Source organism: Mandrillus leucophaeus, unplaced genomic scaffold, assembly GCF_000951045.1.
Source record: "Mandrillus leucophaeus isolate KB7577 unplaced genomic scaffold, Mleu.le_1.0 Scaffold135, whole genome shotgun sequence".
Lineage (NCBI taxonomy): Eukaryota > Metazoa > Chordata > Mammalia > Primates > Cercopithecidae > Mandrillus > Mandrillus leucophaeus.
In genome coordinates this window covers 193,462-208,541 of record NW_012101310.1, presented here as the reverse complement: position 1 = coordinate 208,541, position 15,080 = coordinate 193,462, and the positions used below count along the sequence as shown (strand labels likewise).

General features: G+C 44.3%; 1 protein-coding gene across 2 annotated transcripts in view; it reads left to right on the top strand.

Moving 5' to 3' along the window:
• Positions 1-15,080, top strand: part of PIK3R6 (phosphoinositide-3-kinase, regulatory subunit 6) — a 96,459-nt gene that overhangs the window by 64,744 nt on the left and 16,635 nt on the right. For both annotated transcript variants that reach the window (XM_011973148.1, XM_011973147.1), the window contains exons 13-18: positions 340-462; positions 4,133-4,243; positions 4,544-4,634; positions 4,973-5,043; positions 5,678-5,768; positions 8,248-8,363. In XM_011973148.1, the coding sequence (XP_011828538.1) occupies positions 340-462; positions 4,133-4,243; positions 4,544-4,634; positions 4,973-5,043; positions 5,678-5,768; positions 8,248-8,363 (603 nt within the window). The remainder of the gene's footprint in view (positions 1-339; positions 463-4,132; positions 4,244-4,543; positions 4,635-4,972; positions 5,044-5,677; positions 5,769-8,247; positions 8,364-15,080) is intronic.

The window sequence follows — 15,080 nt, the reverse complement described above, 5'->3', positions numbered from 1 at the left end:
CCACTTCCTACTGCACACGCCACTTCCACTGCACACGCCACTTCCTACTGCACACTCCACTTCCTATTGGGAAGCAGTGAGGTCAAAGACATACTTGTCTCTCCCCTTTTAAAGTCAGTGATCATTTTTCAATGTCCCTGGTGAGTGAACCTCAGCAAAATATATTCTAGCTTCATCTGAGTTTATAAAACAGAACAATGATGTGGCTTCACATGCAGAAATTGAGGCCCCAAGAGGTTAAGTGACTTGACCATATTCACACAGCCTAGGCTGATGGCAGCTGGAAGGCAGAGCTGGAGAGAGGGCCTGACGAGGTCTACCCTATCCCCTTTCCCCCAGAAGCCTGCAGCATCCAGGCAGCCAGAGCTGGGAGAGCTGGCTACATTCCTGGGCCGCGCAGACCCATGGTACCAGAGCAACGTCAACACACTGTGCCCCGCCATCCACAAGCTGGCTGAGATGGTAGGGGAGGGTGAGGGTACCTGGGAGGGAGAGAGGGAGGGGAGCGGGGTCTGGGCAGAGGGGAGAACGGAGGAGCCCAAGTGGGCAGCGAGGGTGAAATGGGGGTGAGAGGGGGCTGTCTTTTCGCTGCTGTACTTGACCCTTGACCTTAAGAGTCGAGTGGGATGAGGCAGGAAGGGAATTCGAGAGAGGGGCCCTAACCAGCTAGTGGCTTTGAACTCACTCGGAACACTTACCAGGCACTTACTTTGGACCAGACCACCTTGGAAAAGATTAAGTAAAATATTCTTTCATAAGTGTGTAGGGCAGTTATATTCCTTCTTGTGTGAGCTTCCTGTAGTCTTTTTTCTTTGTTTTTAACAATTTATTTATTTATTTTTGTTTTACTTCAAGTTCTGGGATACATGTGCAGAACATGCAGGTTTGTTACATGGGTATACATGTGCCATGGTGGTTTGCTGCACTTATCAATCCATCATCTAGGTTTTCAGGCCCGCATGCATTAGGTATTTGTCCTAATGCTCTCCCTCCCCTTGCTCCCCACCCCCAGACAGGCCCCGGTGTGTGATGTTCCCCTCCCTGTGTCCATGTGTTCTCATTGTTCAACTCCCACTTATGAGTGAGAACATGAGGTGTTTGGTTTTCTGTTCCTATGTTAGTTTGCTGAGAATGATGGCTTCCAACTTCACCATGTCCCTGAAAAGGACATTACCTCATTCTTTTTTATGGCTGCATAGTATTCCATGGTGTATATGTGCCATAATTTCTTTATCCTGTCTATCATTGATGGGCATTTGGTCTGGTTCCAAGTCTTTGCTATTGTAAATAGTGCTACAATAAACATACGTGTGCATGTGTCTTTATAGTGGAATGAATCATTTTTCTATGATTGTAATAGCTGATGTTTCCTGAGCACTTATGCTGCACCGGGCACTGTTCTAAACACTTACACACAGGGCGGCTCATGTAATTCCCACAGTAGCCCAGAGGCAGGTGCCCCTGTTGGTAGGTACTATTGTCACCATAGCCCCGTTTTACAGATCAAACAACTGAGGCACAAAGAAATTAAGTATCTTGCCTGAAGTCACGAAGTGAGTGGTGGAGTGCCACTTGGAACCAGGCAGCTTGACTCTAGAGCACCCTCTCCTAACCACAAACCCACGCTGCCGTATCCCAACCGTGGCTGGCAGTGGGGAGGGAACTCATCTTTTATCGGTTTGAAAGGGCTTTTATATAGTAAGACAATCCCCTTTTGTCGTCACATATGTTGCAGATTTTTTTCCCACGGTTGTAACTTGCCTATCCACTTTTTGACTTGCGGAAGTTTAATACTTGGATGTCGTCAGACATACCACTTTTATTCTTTACAGTTTCTGCCTTTGGAGTCATGCTTTCAAAAGCTTAAATAAATGTTCACTGATAATTTACTCTAACACTTTCCATGTCTCAATTTTTACATTTAATTAATTGCCTATCTGCAATTAATTTTAGTGTTTAGTGTGAAGTATGTCATTTTATTTTTTCCAAATGTTGAGCTAGTTGTCCTAAAGCTATTTTGCATAAACCGTCTTGCTGCAGCAATTTGAAATGCCACTTTTATCATTTGCTAAATACTTACATGTGCCTGTATTTAGTACATGATACTTACATGTGCTTGTGTGTAGTACGTGATCCTTACATGTGCTTGTAAGTATTTAGTACATACGTACTCTCTCATTGATTTATTCATTTCTGTACAAATTAGCCTTTTGATATTTTAATATCTGATGATAGAAGCCTGCCTACCCCATTATTCTTCTTTTTCAAAACTTTTCGGAATATGCCTATTTATTTATCTTCCTGATAAACTTTAGAATTTCAAGTTTTGTTTTTGTTATTATTTTTAATCCTATTGGATTTCAGTTGAAATTTGGGGAGAATTAGAATCTTTAGCATATTGAGTTTTTCTCTCTAGGAGCATGGTATAGCTCTTCATTTGTCAAAGTGTCCTTATATATCCCTCGGTATGAGTGTAAAGTTTGCATCATAACAGCTTCTGTCCAGTTCTCACTAAATTTATTACTCGTGTGTGATAGTGTTCCTTACTATTGCGAATGCTATCTTTATCCCATTATATGGGTAGTGCCTGAAGCTAAAAGGAAGCTATTGATTTATACATATTTATTTTAGTTTTAAAAACTGCAGTAAAAAATGTAACATTAATTTACCACTTTTACATGTCTGTTTTTTAACTTGCCACTTTACTGAGCTCTCCATTTTGCTTTATCATTTGATTGATGAGGGTGTCTTCCTACATATTTTATTCAAATAAGGACATTTAGGGATGCACATTTTCTGGATTATACCTGATCCGAAAATGTCTTTGCATACACGTGGAGACCATTTAGCTGGGTATTAAAATACCTTTTCCTTGAAACTTGGAGGATATTACTGTGGGAACATTTGATGCAGGCCCCATTGGTGCTCCTTTGCTGGTAGCTATTTTTCTCTGCCAGGACACTGTAAGATTTTGGTTTTCCCTTTCTCCTTGTATTTAACAATTTGAAAGGCCCTATGCTTACTCCAAAAGCAATTGCCACATGAAGAGACCAGAAACATTGTGAGCAATGACAGCATTATTAGAATACGTTCATAGCTCCTCAGTGTGACCCTTTTGAAAGGAACAATATTTCAGTACACCAGATGTGAGAGTCAGAAGAGCTCTTACAGGACCGGATATGAGTTGGATGAGATCAACTCTGGGCTTCCTTCTAGCCCTGACACTATCACATTCTATGTAGATGTTCTGAAAAACCAGTCACTATGCTTTATCATCATATGGGACCAGGGAAGGACTGGAAGACAAGATGCATAGTCCATTCCCAATAACATGCAAACCTGAATTATTTTATTTTATTTTAAGATGGAGTTTCACTCTTGTTGCCCAGGCTGGAGTGCAATGGCACAATCTTGGCTCACCACAGCCTCTGCCTCCTGGGTTCAAGCAATTCTCCTGCCTTAGCCTCCCAAGTAGCTGAGATTACAGGCATGTGCCACCACGCCTGGCTAATTTTGTATTTTTGGTAGAGATGAAGTTTCTCCATGTTGGTTAGGCTGGTCTGGAACTCCCGACCTCAGGTGACCCTCTCGCCTCAGCCTCCCAAAGTGTTGGGATTACGGGCGTGAGCCACCATGCCCAGCCAATTAGTTTATTAATAGATGCAGGGACGAACAGAGCTGAAAGAGACATCAGATCATCTGGTTCAACCTCTCATTTTCTCTAGAAGGACATTCAGGCCTCAAAGAGTTTGAATAACTTGCCCACACCTGCCTGGCCAATGGCAAGTAGCCCATCCAAGCCTAGAACCCAGTCCTGGCTCTCTCATTAGCTTCACTCTCCAGCATCTTGTCTCTCCCAGTCACTTAGCACAGTGCCTCACACATAGCAGTGCTCAGTAGTCTCTGTAGAACTGAAATTAGTCAGATTCCCTAGGGAGGCAGGGCTCTGGATAGGAATATTTTGATTGGGAGTGGAAATTCAGTGGTAGGAAAGGTTTGGAATGTGTTGAAGGATGCACTGGGTTAGTGCATCCCAGAGATGTAGGGGCTTGGAGTTTCTCTCTGAATAAAATGGCATCTCCCACAGTGGCCTTGGGGGAGATGGTGAAGACATTCCCTGTCTCCCTCACAGCCTCCTTCCCTGGACTCATCCCAGACTGTGGACCCCTTCATCCTAGACGTCATCACCTACTACATCCGCATGGGCACCCAACCCATCTATTTCCAGATCTACACAGTCAAGGTAATCATCCCACTGAAGGCTCCAAGGGATCCCAGGACCCCACAGATTAAATACCCAGGCTCAGGGGAAGCACTGGTTATCAGGCCACAAATCATGAACACACCCAGATACTCTTGGTTATTAACGTTACCTTCTTCATCTCTAAATGAATCAGATCGTTATTAATTTCAAGACCTCAAATCCAAGAAGTAGGTCTTCTTTATGTGGAAGGGTTCTCCATGGCCCTGGATCCCTGGAAATCAGGGACAGAGTGATTTGGAAATCACACCAGGAAATGCCACCCTCTCTTCCTCTCTCCAGATCTTCTTCAGTGACCTGAGCCAAGACCCTACCGAGGACATCTTCCTCATTGAGCTGAAGATGAAGATCCAAGATTCTAAATTCCCCAAAGGTAAGCATCTGCCTCCCTTTTCCCAAAGGTCATCCTGACTCAGTTTCTCCAGACTCTCATCCTCTCACCTCTCACCTGATGATGCCTGCACCCCCACACCCTCAGTGCTCGTCCCTGCTCTGTTCCCTACCTCTACTGAATGCCAAGGCTGCCCTTGATCCCCTCCAATCCCTGAAAGACTGAAAGGCAGCCTGGCCCCCTGAGGTGTCACCTTTCCATCCAGGGAGATGGATGGATGGGTAAACCCAGCAGCTCAGCTCCTGCCCTCAGAGAGGTGGGGAAGTCAGGGCGAGAGGGCTGGGAACCTCCACCCCAAGCCTCTTCTCATCTCCCCGCAGATGGCTTTTCACCCAGGAGGAGAGGCGTGGCCGAGGGCCCAGGGGCGGAGCTCTCCCTGTGCTACCAGAAGGTCAGCATGCATGGGCGTGGTCAGTAGGTGGCCAAGAGGTACAGCTGGAGAGAGCGGGCCTCGAGGACAAGCAGGGAAGCAGACAGAGCCAAAGGAAGCTTCTACCTCTTTTCTTGATGCTGCCTGCAGAGTTCCCCAGCCTTCAGGGAGTTTTGCAGGGATGGGTGGGTTAAGTTGGCCTTACATGTAGACCTAGGAGGTGATCTGATTTAAGGAACAAGGGGCCTGACTCCTTGCTAAAAAATATCTTCCTCACTAGCTGGCCAGATGCTTGAACTTTCACTGGAGATTTACTCTTTGGGGTCTGGAAGGCTAAACATACTTCTAGGGCTGGGAGTGCTGTAAGCCTTTATCTGCTAGCCCTTATGGGACCGTAGTGACATAGACAAAACAGGGTCTGGCACAGTGGCTCATGCCTGTAATCCCAGCGCTTTGGGAGGCTGAGGCAGGAGGATCACTTGAGCCCAGGAGTTCAAGACCAGCCTGGGCAACATAGTGAGACCCCCAGCTCAAAAGAAAAAAAAAAAAAAAGACTCTCATAGCAGGGGTGGAAAACAGGGGAGAGAGGCAAGACTGTGGATGTGGGGATGCGTGGGGAAAGGGTCTCCACCTGTTCCTTGATCACCCTCCCCAGGCCTTGCTCAGCCACCGGCCCCGAGAGGTCACCGTTTCCCTGCGGGCCACTGGGCTGGTCCTGAAGGCCATTCCAGCCAGCGACACAGAAGGTGAGGAACGGGGAATGCAGAGCAAAGAATGAGACAAGAGATGAGAAGGGCAATGCTGGGGACAGGGCAGAGTGGCAGGAGAAGGGGGAGCCCTCCCAGTCACGGAACTGGAGCCAGGTCCAGGGCTCGGTGACTGCCTTCAAGCTGCTTGCTGTGGGGTCCCCCAGACTCTAGCACTGGTCGCCGGCTTGAGCCTCAGCAGCCTGGTGAGACATAGCTGGAAGGTGGAGGACTACAGGGAGGGGTTACAGTTGGCCTCCTGCCACAGAATTGGGCCTGCAGGGCTAGTTGTCTTTTGTGTGAAAATTTTGGACTTTGAATGTCATTCCAAAAAAAAAAAATGGAGACAATAGAAGATGCCAATTTATGTACATATAGTAAATTATAAAAATTAGCTCATATTGTGAGCTCCCTGGTCTCCTAGAATAATGCAAAGATGGCAATATGGATTACTAACATTGCAAACATGCACCAGAGGCCAGGCAGTGAAGCATGTGAACCCTAGGAAATAGATATTATTAGTATTAGCAACTTTTTACTAGAGAGGAAATTTATAACGCACCCAACGTCACGTCTGCAAGGAAGAATCAGAACTGGAATTCAAACCCAGGTATTCTCATGCAAGAGCCTATGTTCCTTACCACTGCCTCCCCTAGAATTGCCAACTTTCAACAGACTAGACTTAGGGGATGTTTATCCAGTGATGCTTGTAGAAGACCGTTTTGGAGCAAACAAGAAAATTCACCCAGGCAGAATTATATCTTGTTTGCCATCTATTCCATTTGTCCGTGATATGTCCTGGCATATAGTAGATACTTGATCAATATTTCGGGAATAAATGAAATGCTACTTTACACTCAAAAATTTGTTTTAAAAATGAGTGAACACATTTAGCATATTCCAGAAGAAAAACGGAATGAAAATACACATGAGCCAGGCTGGAATGCTTACGGGGGAGCCAACTCCGATCCCTCCTCTCCTCTCCAACCACGAGTATTTACTCCGTCTCTGAAATCCACTGTGGCTTTGCTAGCATTCCAATGATGACACCTTTCTGATTTCTGACAATAATGCATTTGTGTTCATGTGTGGGTATCCTAGTGTCACAATTTCCTTAGCATCTGGCACAAAGAAGAAACTCAAGAAATTATATCACTTCCTAATGAAATTGCTTCCAGGCAAGTTGAATTCGTGGATGATGACATATGAAACTCCATCACAGCAGGACACTCTTTCCCTGCAACTCTTTAACACCATGAAGGAGACGCGTACTCGTGGCAGTAGCTCTTAACCTAGAGGTGCTCATGAGCAGGTTGTCAAGGGCGCGGGGCCAGAGCCAGATGGGTAGGGCTCACACCCCAGCTTTGCCACTGACTATCTGTGTGACCTTGGATGTGTGACTTGTGTCCTGTCTACCTTTTTTTTTTTCTTAAATGGAGATAATAAGTAGCTACTAATTTGTGTGCATACAGTAAACGATACATGTTAGCCCTTATTGTTCAAACTGTATTCCTTCCATTTCTCTCACAGACTGTCCCCACTCCCAGCCCTACTCTAGACCCTATCAGTACCAGTCTGATGATGCCACCCTCGGTGGAGCAGACTTCTACAAACCCTCTTTAGTCGGCAGGGAGGGATGAAGCCTACCAGCAGGCACACAGTAATGATTTTTGACACATTATACACTATTAAGCAACCCCATCTCTACTAAAAATACAAAAAAAAAAAAAAAGAGTTAGCTGAGTGTGATGGTGCTTGCCTGTAATCCCAGCTACATGGGAGGCTGAGGCAGGAGAATCGTTTGAACCTAGGAGGCAGAGGTTGCAGTGACCGAGATCATGCCACTGCACTCCAGCCTAGGCAACAGAGTGAGACCGTCTCAAAATATATGTATATAATATATATGTGTATATATACACATATATATGTGTGTGTATATATATGTGTGTGTGTATATATGTACATATATGTGTATGTATATATACATATGTGTGTGTATATATATACACAAAAAAAACTGTAATAAAAAAAGGAAGTCAAGGAAACACTCTACCTGTTGGCACTACTGCCCTCCTCACCCACTTGGAGCCTGTGTCCTGCACAATATCCCTGGGCAGGTGCTTCTTTAATTCGTAGCATGCCCAAGAGCTGCAGGAAGTGCAAGAGAACTTCTAGAACTTTATTCCTTTTACAAAGGATTGCAGGAGGACATAATGAAAGGGTGGGGGTGTGGATTTGGGTTGGTGATGGCCGCTGACCTGAGGATATAGAAACTTGCGGATTCACCGGGGAAGGAAGAAGGATGATTGAGAAGGAACCGTAACTTGGCTGGGACCAAGCAGATTCAGGAAGTGGGGGCCCAAGGAGGAGTGAGAGGGCTGGGGGTGTGAAGATGGGTTCATGGAGATCTTGAGACCTAGAATCTCAAACTCCCCTACTTCCCTGGAGGTCCATTTACAGCCCCACCAATCTCATTCAGTTTCAGGGTCTCGCCATTGCCCCCTGCCTGCTGCTCCTGTCACAGACCACACGTGTCTGAATGTCAGTGTGACAGAGGTTGTCAAGTCCTCCAACTTGGCGGGAAAGTCCTTCTCTGTAAGTACGGAGTAGACTGGGAAAGGGAGACAGCCGGCCGGGGGCTCAGAGTAGACTGGGAAAGGGAGAGGTGGCCGGGAGCTCAGAGTAGACTGGGAAAGGGAGAGGTGGCTGGGGGCTCAGAGTAGACTGGGAAAGGGAGAGGTGGCCGGGGGCTCAGAGTAGACTGGGAAAGGGAGAGGTGGCCGGGGGCTCAGAGTAGACTGGGAAAGGGAGAGGTGGCCGGGGGCTCAGAGTAGACTGGGAAAGGGAGAGGTGGCTGGGGGCTCAGAGTAGACTGGGAAAGGGAGAGGTGGCTGGGGGCTCAGAGTAAACTGGGAAAGGGAGACAGGTGGCTGGGAGCTCAGAGTAGACTGGGAAAGGGAGAGGTGGCTGGGGGCTCAGAGTAGACTGGGAAAGGGAGAGGTGGCCGGGGGCTCAGAGTAGACTGGGAAAGGGAGAGGTGGCTGGGGGCTCAAAGTAGACTGGGAAAGGGAGAGGTGGCTGGGGGCTCAGAGTAGACTGGGAAAGGGAGAGGTGGCTGGGAGCTCAGAGTAGACTGGGAAAGGGAGAGGTGGCTGGGGGCTCAGAGTAGACTGGGAAAGGGAGAGGTGGCTGGGAGCTCAGAGTAGACTGAGAAAGGGAGAGGTGGCTGGGAGCTCAGAGTAGACTGGGAAAGGGAGACAGGTGGCTGGGGGCTCAGAGTAGACTGGGAAAGGGAGATAGGTGGCCGGGGGCTCAGAGTAGACTGGGAAAGGGAGACAGGTGGCTGGGAGCTCAGAGGGGAGGGTATTCAGAGAAGGGAACTGACTTCCCAGCCTTTCTGAGCCTTTGCTATTGGAATGGGTCTTCCTGTTGGAAGGAATCTGCTTTGCAGTCAGTCTGTCTGAAGTGCAGAGTGCCCAGTGGTATAAGGAAAGCACTTTAAGAGTCAAAGCCCTGCCCTCCATCTGCTAACCATTTGAGGACCTAAGACATACCCAGATGACTGCAAAATGCACCTACGTCCTGTCATCCCAGGCGCCACACCACAGCCAGACTCCTAAACAACAACAGCCCAACCTTTGACCAGATCAAACCAGCTCTCTCAATCCCCTTGCCCTTTGCCCTTTTGCCTTTGTGCATATCGATTTTTTTTATTTTTTATTTTTTATTTTTCTTGAGACGGAGTCTCACTCTGTCACCCAGGCTGGAGTCCAGTGGTGTGATCTTGGCTCACTGCAGCCTCCACCTCCCAGGTTCAAGCCATTCTCCTGCCTCAGCCTCTCGAGTAGCTGGGACTATAGGTGTGCGCCATCATGCGCCATCATGCCCGGCTAATTTTTGTATTTTTAGTAGAGACAGGGTTTCACCATGTTGGCCAGGATGGTCTCAAACTCCTGACCTCAGGCAATCCACCTGCCTTGGCAAAGTGCTGGGATTACAGGCGTGAGCCACCACACCTGGCCGATACTTACTGACACAGACATAAGACTATTAATTTCCTTTCTACCCAATGGCCTCTCTGGAGTTCACTTCCCCGCTCAGCTTGGCTTTGGTGCCCCATCACTGCGCCTGAACCATGTTTGCACTGATGTCCTCACTCCCGTGCACCACCCAGCAGGCTGACACTCCGATTTAGGTCAAGCCACTTACTCAGTCTGTATACCCACGTGGCCAAGTGCTTCTGGAATAACCCCTGCATCCTCACTGATTAGATCCACAGCAAACTCATGACCTCCCCCTCACCCGGATCCTTGGGATCACGTAGCCCTTTCCTTACCCACCCCCTCCAGGCTCTTCTCTATCTGTTTGCAGTTCTCTCTCCCCAGCTTTGACCTCTTCCTCTCCACTGCTCCTTCCCTTAGCCTACATACACTCAGGTCTTTTCCATCTTAAAAGAAAAAAAAAAAACGCAAAAAAAAAAAACAACTCTGCCATGACCCAACTAACTCTCTAGCTACCCACTGCATCTCTTTCCTTCCCTTCTCAGTCAAGCTCCTTGAAAGGTACTTCTAGAAGAGTTTCCAGCCCCTTATCAATAACTCTTCTACCCACAACCACCTGTTTACACACATCCCACTGTGGCAAAGTTACCTCCATGTTGCCGAAACCAGTGGTCACTTTTTAGCCCTTATATTTCTTTATGCTTTAAGATAATGTTTTTGTTTTTGTTTTTGTTTTTGTTTTGAGACAGAGTCTCACTCTGTCACCAGGCTGGAGTGTAGTGGCGCGATCTTGGCTCACCACAACCTCTGACTCCCTGGTTCAAGTGATTCTCCTGCCTCAGCCTCCTGAGTAGCTGGGATTACAGGCATGTGCCACCACGCCCAGCTAATTTTTGTATTTTTAGTAGAGACAGGATTTCACCATGTTGACCAGGATGGTCTTAAACTTCTGACCTCGTGATCCACCCACCTCAGCCTCCCAAAGTGTTGGGATTACAGGTGTGAGCCACTGTGCCTGGCCAAGATAATGTTTTAACCTATAAACAAAAGTTTCATTATTTGTTTTGGAAAATATAAAAAAGCACAAAAAGTACATTCACCAGTAGTCGCAACCCCTGGAGAGGATGAATACTAACATTTTCAGGTGTAAACACCCAAGTCTTTTTTTCTAGCTATTTTAAGATAATTGATAGCTACACTACATACTGGTCTGTACCTTGATGTTTTTTACTCAAAAATATACTAAAGCCTTGTAAATAGGTCTTGATGGGACCTTGCTTTGATCATTAAATGTTTTGCGTCATTAAGTATATGTCAGTATTTATTATATGATGGTTCCATATACCTATATAATTCTAATAATTCTAATAATAAATTCTAAGACGACGTTTAAGTAAGTTCTCATTTTTCACCATTGCGAGCATGTGAGCAATTTCCTTAGGGGTAAATATGTGCTAAAAATCATGGTTATGTCTTTTTAGAATAATGCCTAGAAGTGAAATCATCCAGTCAGGTGGCATCCTTTTTATATATTTTGCCAAATTGCCCTCTAGAAAGTCAATACCAAGTTCCAATCTGATTGTAGTGTTTGAGTGCCAATTTTGCAGTACAATTCGCATATTGATTGATTTTTTTTATCTTCACAAATTTGATGATCAAACTTTTCATTATTTTGTTTCCTTTATTACCAATTAGTAAAACTGAATACTTTCTTGTATTTCTATTTCTTCATTCATATATTTCCTATTCATATTCTCATCTCATACTAATATCCTAGTATGAGGACATTAACCCCTTCTTTGTCGTAAATTTTGGAAATACTTTTCCCAGTTTGTCTTTTGATGCTTTTTTAATCTAAAATAGCTTTATATTGTGACGTAGCAAAATCTACCATTTTCCTTTAATGATTTCTGACTCTGATATAATTAAACATTATATATGTCTAAAGACCCCATCTCCTTGAATTTAAGGCATACCACAATTTTACATACTACTAAGAAACAAACAATGCTTCCTAAACTATGGACAATGCTCTCTTATCACATTGGTTGCAAAATACTCCCTAATTTTAGAGCTGTTAAAACATGTTTTAGAATCAATGAAAATGGCGGACCTGTTTAATAGTAGTATATATTTTTCAGTTCTCAGATATGTTCCTTCCTTGTGGTTTTATTCTTTTATTTCTTCACTCATTCTAAACATCTTTATTTTATAAACTGATTTCTGTAATTCCATTATCTATAATTACTGGGAGTCTAATCCTTTTGTTTATTGGGTTCACTGACCCCCTCCCCACAGTAGCTTAATTCCTTGTTTTTCAATTATGAGTTCATATTTCTTAGGGCTTTATCTGTGGGAAAACTGGGTGGAAAAATTGTCCTTCTAGAGAAATTCTGAATTTGTTTTTGCCAACTGCCTCGGAGATGTTATCAGCTCAGAACCATATTTTGAGTTCAGTTTTGACTGAGAAATTGCCAGACCATGAAGATAGTGTACATGTGTACCCCAGATTCACATCCGGACGGGCTCGTAGCTAAGAATCTCCAGGAAAGACTTGCCCTCCTCACTCATCGTACAAGCCAAAGCAGACAGGCTTTTTTTCTGTGGTCTTCCCTATTTCTGTGTTTGTTTTTTCGTCCGTTTGTGTCTTTTGCTTTATTTTGCTTTCTAGTCTTTCACTGAGAGTGTAGCCTTCAAGAGTCCCTGCTTCATGTAACTCCACACCATTGCCTCCCATCCCCACCTGGCTATTTAAACCCAAGCCCTTTGATTCCTGAGATTATTAGCAAATGCTCCTAGGACAGCCAAAGCATCTGACTTACACAATTTCAACTTCTTTGGAATGTACTGACATTTTTTTTGTTGCCTGGTACATGATCAACATTTTTTTTTTTTTTTTTTTTTTTTTTGAGACTGAGTCTCACTCTGTTGTCAGGCTGGAGTGCAGTGGCACGATCTCGGCTCACTGCAGCCTCTGCCTCCCGGGTTCAAGTGATTCTCCTGCCTCAGCCTCCCAAGTAGCTGGGACTACAGGCATGTGCCACCACGCCCAGCTAATTTTTGTATTTTTAGTAGAGACAGGGTTTCACCATGTTGGCCAGGATAGTCTCGATCTCTTGGCCTCGTGATCCGCCCGCCTTGGCCTCCCAAAGTGCTGGGATTACAGGAGTGAATGATCAACTTTTTGATATTCAGTGGCAACTAAAAGTACATGTTTGTTTTCTATCTATAGAATATATAAAGTATGAAGTTTAGTTATTAAATCAAACATATTATATTACTGTAATCTACAAATTTAAAATATTTTTTGTCTACTTCATCTGGCCAAAACAGAGAGGTTTGTGGATGTTCCTGCTATGGTTTTGATTTTGTCAATTCTATCTGGATTTCTTTGAAGGTGAACTTTCTTCTAGTTTTTGATGCTGCTGTTGTATAATATGATGCCTTCTTATGCCTAGTCTTTGTATGAGACTTTTTTTTTTCCTCTCTCTCTTTGGAAGCCTTAAATACTTAGTTTCAGAGAAGAGTCTGAATGTCACAGGAATATACCTTGGTGGCATCTTTTTTTCATTCATCATTTTGGACCTTTGATGGACATTCTCAATCTGGAGACTCATATCTTTCAGTTCTCAGATATTTTCTAATACAATCTTTAAAATAGTTTCCTTCCCTTTATTTCTTTGCTTTCTCTTTCTGGAACTATGAATAGTAGGATGTTTGACCTTCTAAATTAATGCTCTAATTTTCTCATCTTCTTTCTGCCATTGTCCTTCTTTGTCATTTCTTCAATATTGGGGGAGTTTTCTTCAAATTCATTTTTTGAACATTTAGGCTATTTAAGAATTTTTTCTTGTTTTCTCGTTATTTGTTGTCTCTCTTAATATGGTCTCTTGGCTGGGCACGGTGGCTCACGCCTGTAATCCCAGCACTTTTGGAGGCCGAGGAGAGCGGATCACGAGGTTAGGAGATCGAGACCAGCCTGGCCAACATGATGAAACCCCACCTCCACTAAAAATACAAAAATTATCTGGGCGTGGTGGTGGGTGCCTGTAATCCCAGCCACTTGGGAGGCTGAGGCAGGAGAATCGTTTGAACCTGGGAGGCAGAGGTTGCAGTGAGCCAAGATCGTGCCATTGTACTCCAGCCTGGGTGACAGGGTGAGACACTGTCTCAAAAAAAAAAAAAAAAAAAAAAGTCTCTCTCTTAACTAAAGAGGGGGCACTAAAAACCTGGGTCAATGGTGGGCTTCTCAGTGGGCAGTCAGAAGGCCATGGTCCTTTCTGTTGGGGGAACCCGGATGTCAGTATCTGCAAGTCTCTTTGCTAGGACAGTTTTATTTTTCCAGAAATGAGTCCTTTGGGCTCCTGCCTCAGCAAGTAAAGGGGGCCAGGCATGAGGGGTGGATAAGCCTGCTTATTATGCCTGTCAATCTGGAGCTGGGATAATTTCACTTTCTCTTTTCCAATTTGGATGCCTTTTATTTCTTTCTCTTGTCTGATTGCTCTAACTAGGACTTCTGTTATGTTGAATAGGAGTAGTGACAGTGGGCATCCTTGTCTTATTCTAGTTCTTAGAGGTAATGCTTTTAATTTTCCCTCACTCAGTGTGATGTTGACTGTCAGTTTGTCATATATGGCTTTTATTATTTTGAGATATATTCCTTCTATTCCCACCTTGGTAAGGGCTTTTATCATGAAGAGATGCTGGATTTTATGAAATGCTTTTTCTGAATTTATTAATACAATCATATGATTTTTGTTTTTAATTCTGTTTATGTGGTGAATCACATTTATCGATTTGTGTGTGTTGAACCAACCTTGCATTGTTGGAATAAAACTCACTTGATTGCAGTGCATATCTTTTTGATTCACTGTTGAATTTGGTTTGCTAGTATTTTGTTGAGGATTTTTGCATCTATGCTCATCAGGGATGTTGGTCTGTAGTTTTCTTTTTTTGTTGTGTTCTTGCCTAGCTTTGGTATCAGAGTGACCCTGGCTTCGTAGAATGAGTTAGGGAGGATTCCCTTCTTCTCAATGTTTTTTGAACAGTGTCAGTAAGATTAGTATCAGTTCTTCCTTGTATGTCTGGTAGAATTCCACTGTGAACCCATCTGCTCCTAGGGTTTTTTTTTAGTTGAGAGATTTTTTTATTAGTAATTCAATTTCATTACTCATTATTGGTGTGTTCAAGATTCTATTTCTTCTTGGTTCGATCTTGGGAAGTTGTACGTTCCTAGATAAATGGAATTTATCCATTTCCTCTAGATTTTCCTGTTTTTTTGTTTTTGTTTCTGTTTCTGTTTTTTTTTTTT